Source organism: Brachycentrus maculatus, unplaced genomic scaffold (genome assembly GCF_059751285.1).
Source record: "Brachycentrus maculatus isolate JH-2025_06_01 unplaced genomic scaffold, ASM5975128v1 h1tg000873l, whole genome shotgun sequence".
Classification (NCBI taxonomy): domain Eukaryota; kingdom Metazoa; phylum Arthropoda; class Insecta; order Trichoptera; family Brachycentridae; genus Brachycentrus; species Brachycentrus maculatus.
The window spans coordinates 67002-90707 of NW_028281599.1; the positions used below are offsets into that span (position 1 = coordinate 67002).

The following is a 23706-nucleotide window of genomic DNA, read 5'->3' on the forward strand; positions in this document are numbered from 1 at the left end:
TCACTGCTGCGCTTCAGGGACCAGTCCGGGGTAATATTAAATAAATATGTATTAAATCACCAATATTTATGTTCACCCCACTCTGGGAACCGAACTCGGGACCTCCAGCACGGTAAAATATGGTAACCATTATACCATGGAGGCGGACAAATATTACAGGGACGAAATAATGTATATTGATAGAAAAGACTTAAACCGTAACAACGTTTACAAATCCATCAATTGTATGATTGTTGAACAATTTGTAAAAGTTGTTACGTTGTTTTGGACCAAAATTTTATTTGGCAATGAAGGAGTTTTTGGACTTTTAATAACAATTTAAAAAAAAGTCATAATGAATCACCCTATATAAAATAAATAAAAGTAATAAAATAAAACACAGAAGCAGCGTGATTGTTAGTTAGTCCGTAAGTTTAACTGATCTCCCAAATCAAATAAAGCTTAGCGTGCGACGAAGAGGTACTACGCAAAAATCTAGTATTTGTACATAATGCAAACTATGCCATGTTCTCTCCGATTCCGCGGCTTCACATGTTAGCCAATGCTTTTGATAGTATAGATTTATTTAATATGTTGTTATCCACCTTGAAGTCTGTACTTTCTCAGCATTTCTTCTCCTTATAATGGATAAATTTAAACATTGTGTTTCATTCTCTCTCGCTGCTCACTGATAGTGTGTGAAGGAGACGAGTATTTACTATTTGTTATTATTTTATGTTTAAGACTTTTTGTTTCTCTATTAGTGTATTTTTATATTAGATACTGTATATATTTATTATGTGTTCTGAATTGATTTCTGGAGTCCATCATGAGAGAAGCGTTCATTTTCTTTCCCGTTATCGCGGTTTCTACTGTCTATTCCTGGGTCAGTGTCCTACTCTATGGTCGCTTTGTCCGTTTCCGCTGATTTGGTATCCGGTCATCCATGGATTTGGGTTGTCCATAAAGCGTCATTTTCCCATCGTGTAACGACGTTCGTTGATTTTGTCCGATCAATTCGAAAAAATCGTATTCATTCCTGGGCAGTATATCGTAGATAGTGTTATAAACTTTGAAAACATATTTAGTTCTTTTAATTTACGTCATTAAAACGTCAAGTTCTTGTGTATAACGGATAATTATCGTGTTTATTTTGATTGCGAGACGCCGCCGCCATTTTGAGTGCGCGGTAATTGTTTACAAACACCGTGAGAAGTGTGTGAATCTTATTATTATTAAGTGTCTCGTCTTCTATAAAAACAAAACTAAAAAAGTGCTCGTATTATAAACTTTCGCTTCAATCCAAACGGCATTGTCGCGCATTTACCGAAAAAACTTTTCATTTCGAATATTTTATAAACAAAACGACGCCATCTTGAAACACGTGTTTGTTGTTTACAAACATCGTGCGAGTCAAGATTTTCAAGGGCGACGGATAGTTAATTAAATTTTTATAGAACTTTATGCTTTGTGCCTAATTTCATATAAATTTTCACATCTGTCCGAAAACACCGATCTTTATAGAAAATGAGTGATACAGAAAATGTTTCGCCATTATCGCCGGTAGCTGGGCCTTCTCAGCGCAGTGAATCTCGGAAAAGATCCCGCGATCCATCCGTTTTATCGTCAGATTCAGAGTCTCCTGAACCGCGTCAGCAAAAGCGCCTTAAAGTGTTAATGGACCCACGGATAGACTATCTAGTTCAGCAGATAGGACTTTTGACTGACGCCGTGTTCCAAAGTCAAACCGGGGCTAAGGTCGCGGCGCCAGGCGACACTTCTCCCGTAGACTCGGGATCGCAAGAAGACGACGACGGTTTTCTACAGCAGCCCCCTGGACTAGAGGAACACGAGGATCCTCAGGATATCCAAGAAGAGCTGCAGCTGGATTTCCAGGAACCCAGCACAGTAGTCAAGGAACCTATCCATCCAACAGCAAATCCCATCAGGATTCGAGCCTTAGAAAAGCTGCAACACTTTGGTAGTGAAAACTGGGCAGGCGTGCGATATGCTGATGTCCAGAAGAAATTTCTGGCAGAGCCATCGTTTGTTGAATTGAAAGTCAACGACGAGCTCAGACGCTGCGATGTCAGCTCCCCTGCCCAAGCTTCGCTGGAAAGGTCTTTCGCCGCTCTATCTCATGCCCTCCTCATACAAAAAGAGGAGTTTCAATCAGGGCTCCAAGAACTGGTCAATTGGGCCGCTGATAAGAACACAATTCTTAATAAAAGAAACGTATTCGATAAAGTAAAAGTTTTGTTTGCTCCTGACTCCGCATACCAGAAGGTTTCCGAAGATATTCTTCAGATGGTATGTGGCAGGCGCACAGAGGCGGTACAATTCCGCAGAAAATCCATCCTCGGGGAAGTCAGAGACGAGCATGTCAGAGAGGGACTTTGCAAAATCCCTCCTTGCTCAGAATATCTCTTTGAAAAGGGGAATCTGACGGCCTTCCTCTCTAGGGTAGGTACCTCTGACAAGCTTACGATAAAACCTGCAACAACCCATCCTTTATCAAGACCCCAGGTTCCTACCAGAAAAAAGCCAGATAACCAGTTTTTTCGTGAACAGCGAAGGCCTCTCGCTAACAAAAATAACGGTCCTCCCAGAGGAGAAGCTGGCCCCAGCAAATTTTCCACCAAGAAAAAGGGGGGAGGCAAGTCTACTTCTGGTAGTTCAAAAGGAAAGTTTAGAGGAAGGCACACTCGAAATTGACGCCAGAAGGAATCCATTTCGCGGGGGATGCTTAAAGTTATTCCAGGCAGCATGGGCGACACTGGGAGCACCAACATTTATGCTAAAAATGATAAGGGGGACACGAATACCATTTGTGTCAAAACCTCCTTTGATAATGCCACACAAGAATACTTTAAATCACTTCAGCACACCCCCTTCTGCCGAGATGGACTCCCAAATAAAGGAACTCACCGAGAGCGGTGTTCTGGAAGCCGCGGATCTCACTCCCAGCTTCTTATCAAAAATGTTCCTAACACCAAAATCGGACGGCTCCTCACGGGTAATCTTCAACTTGAAGTCCCTAAACCTGTTTTTAAACCCTGCTCCATTCAAACTCATAAGCCACTGCAAGGTTCCAGAATTTTTGCAACCAAACGATTGGTTGACAAAGATAGACCTCTCACAAGCATACTACCATCTCCCGATCGCATCAAAGCATCGGAGATTCTTGCGCTTGGTCTACCGAGGAAACTTGCTTCAGATGACAAGTCTGCCCTTTGGCCTTTCATCTGCTCCCAGAATGTTCGCGACCCTTACAAATTGGGTAGCCGAGTTACTGCGTCAGAAAGGTATGCGGACAATCGTGTATCTCGACGACTTCCTCCTTGCGAGCCAATCCAAGGAAGATCTAGGCCGACAAACGCGGCTAGCAGTAAACACTCTACAATATCTGGGATGGAATGTAAATTTCCAAAAGTCAGTGCTCTCCCCAACACAAAAGTGCGAATACCTGGGGGTCGTATGGGACATGCGCAACAATCGCAAGTCCCTGTCAGAACGGAAGTGTGCGGCATTCCACCAATCACTTCGAGCGATACTGTCTTCTCGCCGATGGTCACGAAAGCAAGCGGAAAGTCTCCTGGGAAGGTTAAACTTTGCCAACTTCGTGGTGAGAAGAGGACGGCTGCACTGCCGACAATTGCAGATAGCGAGCAAACCGCTGAAGCAACTTCCACCCAGAAGGTTAGTTCCAATGACCGAGGAGTGCTTGCAGGAGGTGGAATGGTGGTTAGAGAACTTGAACTCGTCAAGCACCATTCACAAGGAAATGTTCAGTCATTTCCTGACAACAGATGCCTCAGACCTGGCTTGGGGAGCAACTTTAGACGATTTAACCTTATCAGGTCAGTGGACCGTCCAACAGAAAAAGTGGCATTCAAACCGAAAAGAGTTGTTCGCAGTGCTTGCAACCCTTCAACACTCAGCTCACAACCTCTCCGGTTCAGAAGTCTTAGTGCAATCGGACAACAAATCAGTGGTTGCGTATATCTCCAAGGAAGGGGGCACCAGATCCTTAACACTTTTAAATCTGACCCAAGACCTCCTGATCCTTGCAGACAAGTGGGATATCTCGTTGACAGCTCAGTTTCTTCCCGGAAAATACAACGGAGACGCGGATCACCTATCTCGGAGAAAAACACCTCCGGAGTGGCACCTTTTACCGGCAGCAACCCAACCGATTTTCAATCTCTTCGGGCAACCCGATATAGACCTATTTGCTTCCGTAACGGCACACGTGACTTCGACATACGTGTCAAGAGATTGCACGGACTCGTGCGCAATCTTTCAAAACGCTTTCAGTCAATGTTGGGACTTCAATCTGGCCTGGATATTTCCTCCGCCAAATTTAATACCAAGAATCCTAGCACACCTGAACAAGGCGACCGGAACTTACCTTCTCGCAGTCCCGAGGTGGCCGAGGGCGTTCTGGCGACCAGACCTAATACGCCGATCATTAGCACCACCACTCAAAATAGCAAACCTGGAATCGGTACTAATCGACACATCCACCGGCAAACCTCCGCCCAAAATCCAAGAACTGGAAATAGAAGTTTGGAAAATTGGGGGTGGGACGGCGTTTTGAGTAGATGGAATCCTGAGGAAAAGAATTTGCTTTTATCAGGGTGGCGAGCTTCGACGCTAAATACCTACAAGCCAGCTTGGGATAGATGGTGCCGCTGGGCATCAAATAACAATTTCCATCCTAACAAACCGTCTGCAAACCAGGTGGCCAGATACCTGGCGCAGTTGTTTATCGAAGAGAAATTGTCATACAATACTATACTAGTACATAAGTCAGCGATAGCAACATTCTGTAACCCAACAGCTGAGGAAAGTCTCAGCTCTAATTTTTTGGTAAAACATACCCTTAAAGCAATAGCCATGGCAAAGCCTACTCTTCCAAAATCTCCAATCTGGAATCCACAGATTGTTAAAGATTGGCTCTGTAAAAATAGCCCTAAACTAAACTCCTTATACGAGATATCGTGTAGAGTGGCAACACTATTGCTGCTCTCGTCAGGACGAAGAGTACACGACCTGACGTTACTAAACATCTCGGATGGAAACCTGCAGGATGAAGGCACTTCTATTATATTACATCCGTCTTTTGGATCAAAGACTGACACCCGGTTACACCAGCAATCCAGCTGGAAACTTTTAGAATCACCGGAGCTTAATATAAACCCAGTCTTTTGGACAAGAAAACTAGTAGAATTGTCCAAGGATCGAAGGTCGGAAGTGGATAACCTTAATAACCTATTTATAAGTACGAGGGGCCCCGTAAAAGCGGCTACAAGAACCATAATAGGAGGATGGGTAAAGAGCACGCTGAAAATGGCAGGAGTGGAAGCTACCCCCGGCAGTACACGCTCAGCGGTCGCATCCCTCAATTGGTTAGAAAACTACCCAATTGATAATATCTTAGAGAGAGGAAATTGGAAAAGTGAAAATACCTTCAGGAAATATTACCAAAGAGAGTTGCTTAATCACACCGTCTCAAAAGACTCCTCTCTAGCAAGCCTGTTTCAACCAGTTAACATCAAATAAAGGCGTCACCCGGTCACCAGGAGATAACAGACAGATCTCTCATGATGGACTCCAGAAATCAATTCAGAACACATAATATCGGAGTTTTACCTACCATTAAAACTCTTATTATGTTTCTATTGATTTCTGGAGTCCAGGTAAGACCTACCTGGTGCATCATGAGCTTTATGAACAACCCAAATCCATGGATGACCGGATACCAAATCAGCGGAAACGGACAAAGCGACCATAGAGTAGGACACTGACCCAGGAATAGACAGTAGAAACCGCGATAACGGGAAAGAAAATGAACGCTTCTCTCATGATGGACTCCAGAAATCAATAGAAACATAATAAGAGTTTTAATGGTAGGTAAAACTCCGATATTATGTAAAAGGCTTAAGCCGTTCAATAAATAAATAAGTTAGACTAGACTTACTTGTAAAACACGGTGTCTTTGCTGTTGTAAGCGAGGCAGTTCGATATCATCAGGTTGAAGTCGGCCTCCAAGGTTTCCAGGTCGGGGTATAGGCCCTTGTCAAGTTTCTGGGACATGGTGCTCAGGTCCATTGGTTGGGTGACTACCGAACTGTAGTCGGGAACCTACGGAGAAATAAGTTGTAAACATTAAGAAGATATCGCTCACTCCTTTCAAGAATGTCATAAATCAAAAAAACTTGATTTTTCAGGAGAACGTTCTTAAAGTTGAAAAATAAAAAAAAATTATTAAAAAAAATAAATATCAAGCCACTTATTGAACTTTTAACTGTGCAACAGATCTTTTTAGGTAAAACCTGAAGGTTTTTTCTCCATTTGGAAAATATTTAGTTGTAAAAAAAAAATTAAACAATATCTTTTCTTCAAAATGCATAAACAACACTTTCTGCCCTGTAGCGGGTAAATATCAAGTTAAAAATATGCCTCTTTTGCTGGGATATAGTATATTTTCTGGACATTCCGAAAACATGCACAACTGAAAATTGACAATTTTTGATTAATGACGTTCTTGATAGGAGTGAGCGATATGTTTTATTGAAGCGGGGTACTAAAAGATGCCAGTTCATATTTGTATGGAAATCGTATTACGCAGCTCGCACCAAGTACCAGCTTGCCGCCAGCTGAGTCATAGATGGCATATCCTTTCCAATGCGCCGCCAAGCGCTGACTGATGGCGGTCATCCGATAAACGAAAGCGGATTAATCTAATTGTCTTGCTCTCTCTCCTTGCGGTAATACCACATTTATTAGAGTGAAAGAAATAACATATCGCTAATAGCATATGAATGTGTAAATATTTTAACATTTTGAGTGTGTCCAAATACTTGTTCACAAATCTGGATTTCTACCCTTAGGAGTTATTTTTGAGATGTTAAAAAAGGTAAATATTAGTTAATATACAAAAATTAACATACATTTAATTAAAAAATACATATATACAAATACAAAAATACATAAAATATTTCGTCTATAGTTCTTTACTGACTTGAGCCAAAATAAAACATAGTTTTTTGGAAACGTAAGGATATAATTTAATAATAAATAATTTTATTTATTGTTTCGGCGTTTACTAGTGGTTACATGTGGTTTACATGATGAAATTTTTAAAGAAAACACTTTTTTTTTACTACTTGAATTTATTTTATGACGACTAGTTTTGGAAGCTAAGCTTCCATCTTCAGGCCTAAATGTAAACTACATTTTGTAATTATTTTTTGACATCTCATCAAAGATGAAGAAAAATATGGAAGTCTGGGCATTTACGGGGCTGACGACCGTCATAGCCTGGTTTAAGTGATCACTTTACACACGCGTAATATTCACCAATTCTACCCATTATTATACAACCACACTACTCAAATTCTTGGAAGTTCTATATATATATGAACTAATTTTGAAACATTATTCTTGAATCACTAGAACTTCACTAGAGACATCTATTGATGAGATGAAAAGAAGCTTTCTATTGAGCAGAAACTAAAATGTAAACTTACATTTGTTTACAAGTTTACGTTTAGACCTGAAGATGGAAGCTTAGCTTCCGAAACTAGTCGTCATAAAATAAACTCAGGTGGTAAAAAAACAAGTGTTTTCTTTAATAAACATAAATAAATTATTACCTCAGTAGGATCCACCGGTTCAGAAAAGATATCCGAAGTGTCCTTGGATTGGACCATATTCAAGAGTTTCCTCAGCGATGCTTCCGTCGGTTTGAGCTGATGCATGAGACATCTCTCCGATACTCTTGTAAGCTCCGCTTTCGTCCTTTCACGTTTTCTCACGAGTTCGCAGAGCAGTCTGTTAATTTCAGAAACGAAAAATTAATAATTGTCACAAATTCAAATCCGCTACTAATATAAACGATGAGATATAGATAAAGCATAAATTTAATTCCGAAATGTGAGTGGTGTGGTTGTCAATCATGAGTTTAATGGCGAATGTTACATGTCTAATTAAAGTGACCACTTTTCACAAAGCGAGTGTTTTTGCCTAGAATTTTCACTCATGAATTACATGAAATTATAGTAGCTTTAAACATAAATAAATCCACTCACGAGTAGGCATAGGCTATGAAACTTAAAAAGTTGAAGCCTGAGTAGGGTCATGATAAGCGGTGTTGCATAAGCCGTAGCTAGATTTCAGAGTCACTTGGACGTTAGGTGAAAAAAATAAAAATAAAACAGCCAATAATAGGTCTAAAGCACCGTGTTAAGATATCAATGACTAATTCCTCAATGGAGACAAACCCGAAATTTGTGGACGGAGAAGATTTTGACGCACTCCAAATATCGTGAATATTGGACTGATTAACACATTGTTTTTGGGAAACGCGTCTTTAAAAAGGGAATTTTGGTAACCTCTGAAAAATGCACAAAATTAGAAGGGAATTTTATTTCTTGACGCATTGTTTGCGGGAAACGGTTAAAGCGCCTTTTACATACTGTTAGTAGAGAGCGAGAGACACTTATGAACATTCTATTGGCTTACTTTTGGCAGAGCATAATTAAAGTTGGGGTTGATGAAAAAACCGCCTGACAACAATTTGTTAAGAGGACTAATTATATTGATATTGTAATAGTTGGTTACCTAGCCCTTTCCAGATCTTGGCGAATACGCTGCCAGTACTTAAGTTGGTTGTATAATTCTCTTGTATCGACGCTTCCATCTTGTACGCCACTTCTACCGCCACCTGCGAAAAATAATATAACCACATACAAATTAGCTTCTCACTTTTGGACGCCATTAAGCTACGTGTATAAAAAAAAACAGAGTTCACACAGATATATCGCTGGTAATTTTACAAAACTGAAAGATGGTGTAAATTTTACGTTAAACAGTAATTATTTTCTAGCTTTTCGTGATTCAGTTTTCACAAAACAAGTAAATTTAATTACATAACGATTTAGTAGCATAAGAGGTGGCAGACCCCCGGGAAGACCACCTAAACGATGGAGAGATAGATGATCTTCTACCTCCCAGGAGTGGACCGGAGAATGACAGGACATAGTCCTAAATAAAGAGGAAGAAGAATCGCGGTACAGTTTATCCCCGATTAAAATTCAAAGGGGTGGGTTTTTGGTCACAGGTTTTTTTTCTCCACAAAATCTAGATGATTATCAACTGGTGATACAGCCTTCTATACCGATGGAGAGAAACACAACTACACCATGGAACATTATCAAGATTAAAACTTTAAGGGATCCGAATTGGATTCAAAAACTGTAAACGATTGACAATGGAATATTATATTGATTTTAAGTTTTCGCTTGGTTGCAATATCAAATTTGAAAGTATCAGCACTATTACGGTTTTAAAAATAATAGTTTGTTCACCGGAGGAGTGATGGTTGAGGCTCTGCAGCCGCCTGAGCAGGGGCACGCCGTTCCTGTACTGCCGCTTGAGGGTCCAGTAGGCGATGAGGCGCTGCACAAACGGAGCGCGGCCGGCCATGTTCACCAGGGAGGCTATCTCCTGCACGCGCTCCGGAGGAATGGTCGGGATGAGCACTACGGGAACGCTGCTGCGCTTCTTGGCCAGCATGCGGCGAGCCTGAAAAAAGAGAATGTTGTCAGCACAAAACATCTTTAAATATAGAATTTACTCGGCCACTCATCAGTGAGCGAGTGGTCATGTAAACTCTCAGAATTTTTATTCTCGAATTAACACATTTCGGACAGGTGTTTTTTTTACGGTTGGCGACGGGATGATAATAATATACACATAGTTAAGACCTTAACAAAGACATTGGTACATTACATTCACATAAAAAGCGCAGAAGGTAAAAATACCATTCCCGTCTTTAAGCATCAATCGACCGAACGGGTAGAAATACCTTGCAAAGCATTTTCACGATTACAAATGAAATTTATTTTTATAGAAAGACTACGGTGTTTGTTACGCGTGGCAATGAGGATTGCCTGGAACGACTGGTTGTGATCGGTAGCCTGGAGGGGAAGAGAGGGATAGGAAGATCCCCCACACGATGGACCAATCAAGTTAAGGCAGCAGCAGGCACCTCGGTGGTTGGAGCGCTACATGAAGTGCAGTCAAGGGATAATTAGAGAAGAGCCATTGCTTCGGTAAGGGTCACAAGTCTCATTAATGAAGACTAAGATGGAGAAGAGACTGTGTATGATTCGCAGACCATGCGGCCTGCTATCTGGTGACAACCGACCTGTTTCATCTTTTCCCTGCGCTCCGAGGTGGGCTGCGCTTTGGCGGGGACCCTCTTGGCGGGCGTGGCGGCACCCCCCGCCTCGGCCTGCTCCTCCTCGCGGGCCTTCTCCCGCTGCACGCCGGCGGGCGTGTGCGCGTCGCAGTAGGCCATCTTGGCCACCTGGATGGACTGCGCCGCGTCCAGGGCGCCGCCGCGGCCGGGGCCGTTCACGGCGTCCATCTTCATGTGCAATCTGATGACAAACACGGACAAATGAAGTATTATCACACACAAACAAATAATGAACCCGATGGTGCATAGGGCACTGCATCATATAAAAGCAGTGTCATCTTGATCCGGTACCAGTCCAGAGTAATATTGAATAAATATTAGTGTTAAAAAATCATTTGTATTTATTTCACCCACCCCCTGGGAATCGAACCCGGAACCTCCAGAACGGTAGCTGAACGTGCTGACCATTATACTAAGGAGGCGGTATTCTCAAGTTATGCAAGAGGTGATATATATCGATTCTCAGCACTCTCATGGTTGAATATCCATAAAAATCTCATGATAGTGTTTACGTTGATACGGATAACTTTATGATAAAGGATTTAGTGCGCACCCCGCGTGTTGAGCGCACGTGACGTGAAAAGCGGCGTAGCAGTTGGCCCGGTGGCACTGTATGCACGCTCCGACACCTTTCTGCTTGCAGATATAGCAGGTCAACTTCCAGCGGGCCATGGGGATTGTCTCTATTGAATCTGCGGAATATACAAAAGGTAATATTAACACATGTTTGCGGGCAACGCTTAAAAGCGTCTTTTAACCGGATTCAACATAAATAAAACGTTTGAAGTAAAGCGGGAAGTTTACCTATGGGTTCTAGGAAGACTGTGTTGGCAAATCGCACTTCCGGGATCCACAGTGCACAAACAACATGCGCCCATGTACCCCTGTCTGTCTGCTTAAACGCACCTGAAATTGCAATACATAATTAGAAATATATTTTGTATCTTTCCAAAATACAAAGAAAAAAAAACCTCTCCAGAGCTTCGTTTACCTTGTGGTATGGTTATACTTTTTATTTTAAAAATAAAATTACTGACTTTGCTAAAATGACTAATAAAATAAAATTGTATTGTAATATTTTTAACATTCCTGATTTCACTACTTTTATTATTTTGTTAGCAAAATATATGTCCGTGTTTCGTCCGCCTTCTTAGTGTAATGGTCAGCACGCTCGGCTACCGTTCTAGAGGTCCCGGGTTCGATTCCCAGGGGGGGTCAAATAAATAAAAATGATTTTTTCCCTCTAATATTTATTCAATATTATCCTGGACTGGTACCTGAAGCGGAAGGCTGATCACCTTTCCTTCGTGTGTTAACGATCAAGATAACACTGTGTTTATATAATGCAGTGCCCTATGCACCATTGGGGTGCGGATAAGGGGTTCGAAAAAATAATGATACAACACTCTCCTTATCATTCATCTTAAATGTATGCAACATTGTAAAAAAAATTACTGACAAGTTAACGTTGGACTACCGAAAGCCGATAGATCGGATTCTGGTAGCCAAAGGGTTAAAAGTTCTACTTCATGACCGTTCTGAATAACCATTCCATCATCAGGTGAACTGTAGAGTACAGGTGACATGACGATGGAATGGTAGTTCCGTAACTCGTAGTTGTGAAGCTGAGTTTTTAAGTGGTAGGTGTTACACCGAGTGAACGATGAATGATAAGGAGAGCGTTAACCCTTTGAACGCGTTAAGCTAAAAATAAAAGTTGATTTGAAAAATGAAAATTTTCCATAAAAAATAAAGTATTCTATAAAATTCCTTCTATTTGTTTACTTTCGTTCATGGTTTGTAAAAGCCATGGACTATAGTCGATTTACGTGTCCAAAGGGAGTTTGTCCACTACACGGAATTACACGGAATGTTACCGTCCGGCACGTCAGTTAGTGTTTTAAAACGACAATTGGCTTGGATTGGCTGGTGCTTTTGTCCATATCTTTTCGGATCGGTGCTCTTGATCGGTGCGTGAACACGTTGCACATAAATTCGATCACCCTAAACTGTCGTAGTCGCTTTAATTTTTCAAAACCGGACTGCCGGACGGTAAAATTCCGGGTAGTGGACAAGCGCCCAAAGGGTTTAAGCAGAAATAGGTTGGATCACGGTAATTAGGTAAAATAAAAAACAGATTATTGGAGAACTCACCTCCCGTATTGGGACAAAGAACACAGTCAACGAGCCTCGATGGCGACTGGAGGCATCTTCGGCATAGCCACTGCCCTTCTGGGATGTACGGGACCTAGAAAGATGATTGATAAAAATGACATTATATGATTGATAAAAATACATGCTGAAAGAGAGTAAGGTGAGGATCATTAAGACCTGCGTAAGACCGATCTTGACATACGGCACGGAAACAAGAGCCGACACCGCGAGAACAAAAAGCCTTCTTAGGACATGGGAAATGAAGACTCTACGGCCCATTGCAGGCCTTTCACACTTCGCGGCAGAGTTAGAAACTCAGAAATAAGAAAAATCTGCGATGTTGATGAGTGGATGTTGTGCGATGGGGAAGAGAAAGAAGACGTTTCTGGAGAAATCATGTGGGAAGAGCGAGTTCGAATTGAGTGGTGAGGATAGCAGCGGACAGCAGCATAAGCGGGATCAGACCCCCAGGAAGACCACCTAAACGATGGAGAGATAGCTGGTCTTCCACCTCCCACGAGCGGACCGGAGAATGATAGGACTTAGTCTTAAAAAAAAGAAGAAGAAGAAGACATTATACATATTTTTTTTAGTTCACAAATCTCGGTTTGTCCATTTAGGAGTTATTTATATAGACATCTCAACGTAGATGAAGAAGAATATGCACATCTGGGTACCAACCCTTTGCCTGATTTGCCTGTACTACATACGGGCACAAAAAAATGGGCTTTGCTGATTTGCCCGTACCCGGTAGGGTCCGCCTCCGTGGTGTAATGATCAGCGTGTTTAGCTACCGTGCTGGAGGTCCCGGGTTTGATTCCCAGTGGGGTTAAATAAATATAAGTGATTTTACACTGTAATATTTATTTAATATTGCCCTGGACTCGTTCCTGAAGCGCAAGAGTGATCACCTCGCCTTCATGTAAGTAATGATCAAGATAACACTGCGTCAATTCGATGCAGTGCCTTATGCACCATTGGGTGCGGATAAGGGTTATAAGTAAAATAAGGTAGGGGCACCCTAGCGAAGAAATAGCCCAAACTGATTTTACCATAGTAACGTTGGTAGTTGTAGATTAAAATGGAGTTATGGGTTGGAAATATTAGATGGAAAAAATTTGTGTGTCTGTGACTTTTTTAAATGTAGTCAAATATTTTCTTACTTTAAACAATCAATAAAAACATAAAAAATTATTAACCCTGGTCCAATGTCGAATCTCATTAGACATTGATTTTTTGCTCTTAGGTCCCATGTCGGATGTTATTTGACATTTTTTTCATCATCAGTATTATTTATTTAAATTCCAAGCTTACATTTTTATCACTCGTATCTATTATGGTGGAGACTGACCGGAGCATTTCGTCGTAACGTAACATGTTACGATGCGAGCATTCAGGCAGTCAGTACACCGAGCCGAGCGCTCCATCCATAGTTTCGGATGCTCGGTGATGCTCGCCGCGAGCGATGTTACGACGTTATGTTACGACGAAATGCTCCGGTCAGTCTCCACCTTTACAACAGTATGTGAAGCAGAGGGCAAATGATTTTTTCCAATTGGAATGCAACTGTCTACCTAGACTTTTTTTTTAATTTTGGGGGACCGGAAAGAGTTACTGATACATTGAAATATTAACCCTTTCCGGTCCTTTGTCGAATGTCATTCGACATCGACTTTATTCCCGTGAGTCATTTTTTTTTCTTCAACAGTTTAGTGTGAAAATTCAAGAAAACATATTTTTTTCTCACTCATATTTAGTGTGTATGTAATAATAAGAGACAAGATTGTATACATTCAAAATAAAAATAATTTTTAAACACAAGTGAAGTATTATTTAAAAAAAAAAAAAATTGGATGTATTGTTTTACCCTGTAATGCTGTAAATCTATTGTGGACCTGATGGAATTATTTAAAAAAAAATTAAGGACCGGAAAGGGTTAATGTATAAATAACTCATGAGTAGAGACAAACCCAGATTCGTGCACAAAGATTTGGACTGAAGAAAAATTGAAAACCAGCTGCTACCCCTTCATGATCCTTCGACATCCCACAAGGACACAACTCTAACTAAAATTTAGACCTAGCTTCACATAAATTGTTTGAAAATGATGCAGAATGCATGAAGACACGAGTCACAATAGATTTTAAGAGATAGTGATATTTACCGAGTGAAACTCGAATTAAAAATGTAAAATTTTCACAAAGGACCTACCCCATAGCAGTCTTGATGCACGGCCAGATTGCACATGTCGCAAAAGAGTATGACATTAGTATTTTGGCACTCTCCGTCCATACAGATGCAGCAAACAGCATCCTCGTCTACGACCGAACCGCTCGATTGTCCAGACTGGGCAGCCTAAGAAAAATCAATCAAAAACATATATAAGGTAAATAACCAAGGTAAATTACTTGACTTTTATGGGTAAAGTAGTAAAAAATGTGTTAACGATCAAGATAACACTGTGTTTATATGATGCAGTGCCCTGTGCACCATCGGGGTGCGGATAAGGGTTTGAAATGAAAATGAGTAAAAATTTTACGAGTCTAGTTAGGAATTACACTTGGATGGCTTGACATTGGACAATGTTTGTTATTCAGTTCTTTGGACACGTTACGCGTGGCAGAGGATAGCCTGGAAAAATTAGTTGTGATCGGTGGCATGGACGGGAAGAGAGGGAAAGAAAGATCCCCACACAATGGACCGATCACGTTAAGGCAGCAGCAGGAACCTCGGTGGTTGGAGCGCTACATGCAGCGCAGTCAAGGGATTGTAAAAGAAAAACACTTGTTTTTTATCACTTGAATTTATTTTATTATAACAACTAGTTTCGGAAGCTTTGCTTTCAGGTCTAAATAAAAACTATTGTTTATTATTAGACCTGAAGAAGGAAGCAAAGCTTCCGAAACTAGTCGTTATAATAAAATAAACTCAAGTGGTAAAAACCAAGTGTTTTTCTTTTACAATTTCATCATGTCTTACCACAAAGTGAATGCCGAAACAATAAGTAAAACAGTCAAGGGATAACTGGAGAAGAGTCATCGCTTCGACAAGGGTCACAACCTATAGTAATGAGGACTAAGACGGAGAAGAAGAAAGGTAACAACTACTTGGAAGAATTCTTCATATCACTATTCAATTCATTGTTTAACCATTCTTTCTTCACTCATTTGTTCCACATGCCCAAACCATCTTAATACACCGTTCCTAATTTTATCGATAACACTATCTCAAACTTGCATTCTTTCTTTATATCACCATTTAAACAAGTATCATAAATCATTTTGCCGCAGATTCGACTGAGAGATCATATTTCAACTGCATTCAGTCTAATTTCATCCTTCTTATATTATCAATAACAATTTACAGTATAAAGGTTTTAAATAATTACAATAAAATAATTAATAAAATAATTACACCTAGACTTTAATTAATTCACTTTCTACCTTGTCCCCTTCCAACGAAACACTAAAGACAATCAAGTCAATGTTTGAATCACTGATGCTCAGTTTTTTTAAATAAAATAAGAAATTAATTATAGATAGACAAATTAATTTCATCAATAATGCTCATCTCAACCTTGCATTAATTCTTTATACTATTCAAACATATCATACATCATTTTGCCGCAGATTCGACTGAGAGATCGCATTTCAACTGCATTCAGTCTACTTTCATCCTTCCTTTGCCAACTCCATGCTTCTTTTCCATACATTAGAGAGAATAAGAAGGGCAACAATTACTTGGAAGAATGATTCCTTCTCCAATCTGTCCATGAGAAGTTCCAAGGTATCCACGGAAACTGCTGGAAGGTTCTGTTTCTGCCTTTTTTCATTGAGAATAGACAACCAGGCCGTATCTTCTTCATCAACATCATATTCGACCTGGAAATAAAACAAGAGGATTATTTTGAATACAGGAGGTGTATCATTTTGTTTTATCCAAAATACATAACAATTTTAAAAAAATTAAAAAATACTTAATATGCACATCAAACGACAAAATATAGATAAGTATGACATATTTTTTATTTTGTCCGCCTCAGTAGTGTAATGGTCAGCACGCTCGGCTACCATTCTGGAGGTCCCGGGTTCGATTCCCAGGGGGGGCGGTCAAATAAATATAAGTGATTTATTCACTCATTCGATTTATTTTTTCAATATTACCCTGGACTGGTACCTGAAGCGGAGGGCTGATCACCTTTCCTTCATTAACAATCAAGATAACACTGTGTTTATATGATGCAGTGCCCTATGCACCGTTGGGGTACGGAAAAGGGTTTGAATGAATATTTTTTATGGTAGAAAATGCTTTAATTCAACAAATCTAATATTTTTTTCTCTTAATTTAAAAGAATATTGATTTCTCTTAATTTAACAAGGGGCTCGCCGGCCCAAATCAAATTTAACAAGGGGCTCGCGCGAGCCCCCCCGAGCCCCCTGCAGCTCACCCCTGCCTACATGTATATTGGTTAGTGTTTTTTAATGCAATACACATAAAAGCATCATACTGTTGGTGAAAAGCGGGAGACGCTTATAAGCATTCTTTTTGCTTGATTTTATATTTCTAGAGTTCCAAACATTTGAGTAGTTAACAGACTTCCATATTCTTCTTCATCTATGTTGAGATGTCAAAAAAGGTAAAAATAACTCATAAGTTGAGAAAATACAGATTTGAAGTATTTGGACACACTAAAAATGATGTGAATATCATTGCTTTCATGTCAAAACTATTCATCAGAAAAAATCATAGTGTAAATGTTTTATGGTAAAATAAAGAGGATAATGGCCTCTTATATCGGCTGTAAATAATATGGTAATTTCATCTTTTTGAAAAATGGATGAAATTCTGCCATGTATTTTTGCCATGGAAGCTAAAATATTTTAAAATATGACTGACCTTGAAGTTGCAAGATCACCAATGAGAATGCATTTTTATTTAAATTATTTAAATTAACAAAATTACAATCTAAGCCAATCTTTTGACTTACTTCACCATCTAACTCTTCCGCAGATTTTTCAATGAATCTTATGTAAGCGTTGGGTCTTGGCGGGGCATCAGCAATGTTGTAGTCGTCCAATATTTTGTAGCTGGCTTCTGGGAGTTTGATCTGCGGAAATAGCAATTGATAAAACATAAAAGAATGATGGTTGATGTTATTTAAATGAGGATTAACACTTTGTTTGCGGGAAATGCTTAAAAGCATCTTTTACATACTGTTGGTAGAGAGCAGGAGACGTTTATAAGCGTTCTATTTGGTTACTTTTGGTGGTGCGTGAGAAACGTGTTTTTTTTTGTATAGATCGGCATTGGGTTTGCGGTTACTCGTGATTAGTACACTGAGGGTCGGGCGGCAGACTGCCTGAGTATAATTAGGGTCGGAGTTGATGAAAAAACTGATTCTTGTTTTGAATTTTTTGGAAGTTATAGTAATATCCAACAGACTCATTCAAGTTTAAAAAAATATGGTATTGATTGAAATGTAATCAATATATTTTGTATATTCAAAGCATTGTTAACTTAGTGGTATATGTAGTAATATAACAATTTCCTTATCATTCATCGTTCACTTTATATAATACCAATGTAATCCCTGCAATTTAAAAAAAAAATATATTTAAAATTGTTCTTTAACCGGTTAACTGACAAGAGCGTCTTAAGACGCATAATTTTCTGTGATCGGAGCGCCGCTCATACAAAAATTACGTCTTAAACACGCCGTTTTAAATGGGCTTTTACTAAAGAAAATCAATTATTTAAAATGTACAAATATATTGAACGCATAGTGACATCTATTGAGAATATCTTTGCATACTTAGAATTGAAACAGAATTTGTTTTTACCACTTTAAACGTAAATTAAAGAGAGCTTTGTCATCGGAACAACTAATGGCGCTCAGGGTTGTCCAATAATCCCTGAGTTGCCGTCACTGCCGAATCTGATGACAGTGATTTTAGCGTCGATTCTGATGATTTTTAATTTAATTTTTTTTTTAAAATCAAAGTGTGTGTGTGTGTATACTTTTAATATTAATAACATAAACAATTACTTTTGACATATAATTTAGTTTTCATATTTTCTATGACAAATTTTGTGACAACCCTGCACCATGAAAAATTAATTTTATGATTATGGATAAATGACTGAACGACTGGCGCGCTCTTCATTTATTTGGCAAGTTTTATAAATAAACGTTATTACTTTTTTAATAACAATATGTTTAGAAGGTTTTATTTTTGTCGTAAAATTCGCAGCGTGCTAGGTACCACCATGCATGTACCTGCCGGCAGTTAACCGGTTAAATAAATGTATACAATTAATTTTAATAAAAAAAGTGGTATTACACAAAGTGAATGATGAATGATAAGGAGAGTTTTGTTATCAATACGTTACTAACATGAGGCTCTGGGGTAGGCTCAACGAACACCAAAGGTTTTTCCAATGCGGCATTCTTTTTGTTCCATTCCTCCAGAGCAATTACTGGCAACACTTGATCAATGGAAATCTGAAAATTATACAAATTATGTTAAATTCACATGTCATTGGCCTAATTTGTAAATCACACATCTCCATTTGGTTAAACACGAGATTTAAGTACCATCTGGAGACACATTTGATTTACAAATCTTGCTACATATTCAGGTTTTATTTTAACTCTAGCATTTTCAATTTAAATTCATTTTTAAAATTAATACACAAGCTATGAAATTTTTCAAATAATATTCAAGTGCTATTAGATTAAAAAAAGGGCAATTTTACAGTATTTAGTTATTACAATGTAAGATTGGAAAGAGTTCTGGCTTATGTGATTTGCGTATCAAGCAATCATGGTGATGAAAATAATAATTTTGGATCATTTATGGAGTGTCATTTTCGTAAAAACCTCAAGGCCACTTAGTATAGAAATAAATATTTTTTTGTGGTATTAAAAAAAAATTAAGCACTATGCATGAATCAAAATTATATAAAAAAATATTAAGTATACGAAACTAAACTGTTAAAATGTTCATAAATTACAAGTAGACAGACAGTAAAGACTTTAAGACAAATTGAATGATTTTAAAGATGGTTTTGCTTAAAATAAAATGTAATTACTGTAGGATTCACAAAAAAATAGGTCCAAATATTGTAAATTTTCGAACAATAACAAACGCTCATTTGTTATTATTGAAAACATGCACACAAAAAAAACATAATCGAAGGTAAACAGCTGTAAAGTGATAACAATTCGAATTTTAAGCATTTTAAAATAACACTAGGTAAGAATTAAAACGTACTCTGCTTATTTTTCCATCTATTTCGAACTGGACAACCTTCTGGGCCTCAGCGAACGTCAAAGCCTCCTTGGGCGGACTTTGCAAGGCGATGTCGCCAGTAGGTACTGGCGCCCGACATCTTCCTTTCTTTCTATTAGGCACAGCCGCTGGTGTTATAGGAGTCGGATTATCGTGATCATAATTCACCAAATGGTATTGCAAACCGCACAACGACTTGTAAACCCTATCGCATTTCTCCAATGGACACTGATAAGGAGGCGGCCTGTCCTGACGCAGTTTCTTGCAAAACTCCAAAACATCGAAATCGAGACCCATTTTCAGGCGAATTAGTACACACGTTCAATTAAGACACATTTCTGAACCGAATTATCAATAAATAATCACGAAAACACTGTTTAATACGTCTTCAGAGATTCAATGGTGAGATTGTGACGCGAGAAAGCTTGAAAAGTCGCTAGCCTACTTTTGACAGTTGTTCGCGGTTATGTTTTGTGTCTCATTTGCACATAACGGAAATATGCACTGCGCACGCGTTGCTCAATATGCAGATCGCCTTTTTACCGACATTTAATAACCGTTGTTAAAAATGTTCTAAATTGTTATAAATTTCACTGGTAGATGGCGCTACTGCCGCTATTTCTGCATTGTTGCCTAAAAATTTCAATCACGAAAAATTAAAGTGATATGAATAAATATTTTTTAAGTGCCAAAACACTAGTGCTGGAACCTAAACGTACGTGCGTTATGCACATACATGGTGTTGCATAAGCGTAGATCATAGAGTCACTTTAGGACGTTAAGAAACGCGATAAAAATATGAAATAATAAATTTAAAAAACATTGCCAAAGTACCTAGATAACGCAGCCAAACAAATAATTTACAAACTTTATATGTAACATTAAACCTGCAGTAAGATTAACAGCAAAATGTTCATAATTTCTATTGTTAAGTAATCATTCACAAACAAACTAATCATTATTATTTTTGAACCATTGATTTATTTGCCTATTAAAAAATATATATTATGATAAACTGAATAGGTAAAAAGTTCATTAAGCATCAATGGTGAAAGAGTTATGTATTTAATTACATAAAGAAGGTTGGTAAGGTTTGGTCAAAAATATAATAAAGGTCTCAAGATCATTTCATTCGATAGGGAATGATTAATTTTTCGACTAAGGTAACATCTGCCTAGATCGGTAGACCAGTCGATGCGACATCCGAATGTCTTGGGTTCGAGTCTGTCTCTGGGAAAGAGAATTGAACCTTATTGATTTCCCTTGCCTCGGTATTTGATATTGGCAGAAAATGGTAAAACATACATATACATATTTTGGTGCCTACCCAAATGTTTAAAGGGTTATATTTTATCTTTTTTTCAAGAGAAGTAGGTAGATATGTGCATAAAACGTGAGGGTACTTCTATTTTATGAACGTACTATCAATTATCGGGTAGGTACTTACTTGTATTCATATTCTTAAATCATTAAGATGCAAGTTGATGAGAATAATTTTATTACATACCTAAATAGGTACCCTTGCCCTACTTTTGTCTATGAGTAGGTACTTACGTATATCAAACTGCAGAATCGATTCCTTTATTTGTAGATTGGATGGTGCTCCGGGGCATTTTCCATTACGTGCTTGGTTTATCCCCGAAATGAAATATCGATGTACTAGCTTTGTCGTTTTAAGGAACAGTTTTTAAGACGGGACTCCGCTATCTGTGCCTTGTGACCTGACCTGCATAATATTACATAAATGCAGGGCTTTTCTTTAAAACGAAAAAGGTCCCGGAATTCATTTCATGTCAAGCTTTTCACTAAAACAAATATAGTCAATTATCACTTAAATATTCATTACAACATCATATTTTATCATTTTGACGAATTATAAAAATAAAGATTGTAATTACGTAAGCACAAACAGTGTTTCGTCAAATAGTTAAAAAAAAACGTGTAAAAAGGTGCCGAACGCCGTTCCACCGCTTTAGATGAAAAAAAGCCGTGGATAAATGTAACGTGTATATTTTGTTTTGCGATATATATTGAGATAATTTATGTTTTTTTAATGTTCAAATACTATTTACCCTCTGATTGCAAACAGCTATATCACTAGTCTTTTTTTGGTTGGTTGGAAGATATTACTTTTTAGCAATACTCCCGTCATTGTACTGTATATTTATTTTATTTATTTATTTATTTCATAGATACATACTTTTTTATACTATATGTATTACGACTCTTTAGGCATAGCCTGTGTTGAGCCGAAATACTTACATGTTAATACAATTTTTTTTTATTACAATTTATTTTTTTAATTATTAGATTAAATACATTACATACAATAGAAATAATAAAAATTTATAGTAAAAAGGTTTTAATAGATGTATTTTCTTTATAAACATACTTTGCTATGCATATTCGAATAAACAGATAAAAGATAATTCTTATAATTTGATCATCTCACCAATAGATTTCTAGTGAAGTTCTAGTGATTCAAGAATAATGTTTCAAAATTGGTTCATACATATAGAACTTCCAAGATTTGAGTAGTGTGGTTGTCAATAATGGGTAGAATTGGTGAATGTGACACGTGTGTAAAGTGATCACTTAAACCAGCCTATGACGGTCGTCAGCCCCGTAAATGCCCAGACTTCCATATTCTTCTTCATGTTTGATGAGATGAAAAAAATAACAGATAAAAGCTTATAAATAAGAGTAATGTCGTCAATACAGTCCATTTTAAAAGTAACACGCTGGGAATATATTTCTGCGCTGTGATTCCAGATTCCCAAACCCCTAGGAAGATTATTAAATACAGTGATATTTACTCAACACCATAAATGAGTGAATAACTTTCCCATTTTACGATTCCGGCTATTATTTAAGTCGAGAAAATACCTACTTTGGAAAGATATTAACTAATCTTGTCCGGATAGAATTCGTAATTCGGAAATAATCTTCAGTTATACAGACTTGGGACCGGATGGTTGAATTAAGTACCTACGCAGATAAGTACGAGCGGTATCTGGCTTCGTATTTTGTTATACAGTAGCTATAAAAATAATCTCGAATAATCTACTAACGGGGAATTAATTGCTTCACAATATTTAAAAACGGGAAACAAAGTACTTACTAACTAACTAACTAACTGACATAACATCACGCCACTTCACAGGGGTAGGCAGAAAAATAAAACGCCACACCAATCTATTTCTGCAAACATTCTTCAAATATTCAACGTTTGTGCATCTCTTCATACATACTCGCTGATTATTCCGACTGCTTACCTTACCACATTAAATTTCTTTTGAATTGTATTTAGATAAAACATACGAAAAATGAACAGTACAAAACACAAATAAAACTCTGTTTTGTGTCTTCGGACGTTCGTCATGTAGTGACGTTGCTATTTGATATCGACGCGCTTGCTTTCGGTAATCCTACTTTGGATTAAAATGAAGGGTTATGTTTGCACTTATGAAGCTTTTTTTATTATTATCAATTATCTAAAATCATTAAAATGCGTATAATATTTATTGAGCGGATTTTCGTCCGTTATATCCAAATTTCGTTAAATAGAGGTCTGTTATATCGAGGTTTTGCTGTAATACTAACAACCATAAAATGATAGAAACCATAGAATGGATCATTCTCATGATGTGTTATTATTGACTAATAAATTAAAATGAAAAATCACAAGACTATCGGTAACATTCTAAGGTATCATATCGGTAAGGTTTAAACTTTAGATATTTGAATTAAACGAAAAACGGACACCGCTATACGTCATCAGATTTTACGTCATCGGGTAAGTTATGGGGCATATCCCTTTTTGTATTTCCTTTATCGAACTGTAATAGTAGTAGTGTGGATTCGTTTCTGTGACGTCATTCGTTACCAACTTACGAAACAAATGTTTTTACGAAAGCGAATTTTGCAATAGAAAATGGTGAATGAAAATATTGATTATATCGGCTGTTATAAACACTAAACGAGTCTTACACAATCCTTTATAGGTTGAGT

At 38.1% G+C, this 23706-nt stretch overlaps 2 protein-coding genes across 3 annotated transcripts in view; one reads left to right on the top strand and one right to left on the bottom strand.

Annotated features, from left to right (window-relative positions):
* LOC148299956 (bromodomain-containing protein homolog) overlaps nucleotides 1-20151 on the bottom strand; it is a 29186-nt gene extending 9035 nt beyond the window's left edge. The window contains exons 1-13 of one of the 2 annotated variants that reach the window (XM_088275454.1): nucleotides 19678-20151; nucleotides 18798-18905; nucleotides 17391-17510; nucleotides 16144-16284; nucleotides 14615-14758; nucleotides 12404-12497; nucleotides 11054-11155; nucleotides 10803-10941; nucleotides 10196-10430; nucleotides 9354-9570; nucleotides 8608-8710; nucleotides 7641-7818; nucleotides 5963-6126 (exon numbers count right to left, since the gene is read on the bottom strand). In XM_088275454.1, coding sequence (XP_088131580.1) covers nucleotides 5963-6126; nucleotides 7641-7818; nucleotides 8608-8710; nucleotides 9354-9570; nucleotides 10196-10430; nucleotides 10803-10941; nucleotides 11054-11155; nucleotides 12404-12497; nucleotides 14615-14758; nucleotides 16144-16284; nucleotides 17391-17510; nucleotides 18798-18905; nucleotides 19678-19992 — 2060 coding nt within the window. In that variant the 5' untranslated portion in view covers nucleotides 19993-20151. The remainder of the gene's footprint in view (nucleotides 1-5962; nucleotides 6127-7640; nucleotides 7819-8607; nucleotides 8711-9353; nucleotides 9571-10195; nucleotides 10431-10802; nucleotides 10942-11053; nucleotides 11156-12403; nucleotides 12498-14614; nucleotides 14759-16143; nucleotides 16285-17390; nucleotides 17511-18797; nucleotides 18906-19677) is intronic. The other variant, XM_088275455.1, reaches the window with a different exon arrangement.
* Nucleotides 1494-5862, top strand: LOC148299957 (uncharacterized). The gene has a single exon (XM_088275457.1). The coding sequence runs from the start codon at nucleotides 2722-2724 to the stop codon at nucleotides 5542-5544; it is 2823 nt and encodes a 940-aa protein (XP_088131583.1). The 5' UTR covers nucleotides 1494-2721; the 3' UTR covers nucleotides 5545-5862.
* Nucleotides 20152-23706: the final 3555 nt, after the last annotated feature.

Excerpts from the sequence above, each read along its gene's own strand:
- LOC148299957 (XM_088275457.1), top strand. The coding sequence starts at position 2,722 with ATGCTTAAAGTTATTCCAGGCAGCATGGGCGACACTGGGAGCACCAAC.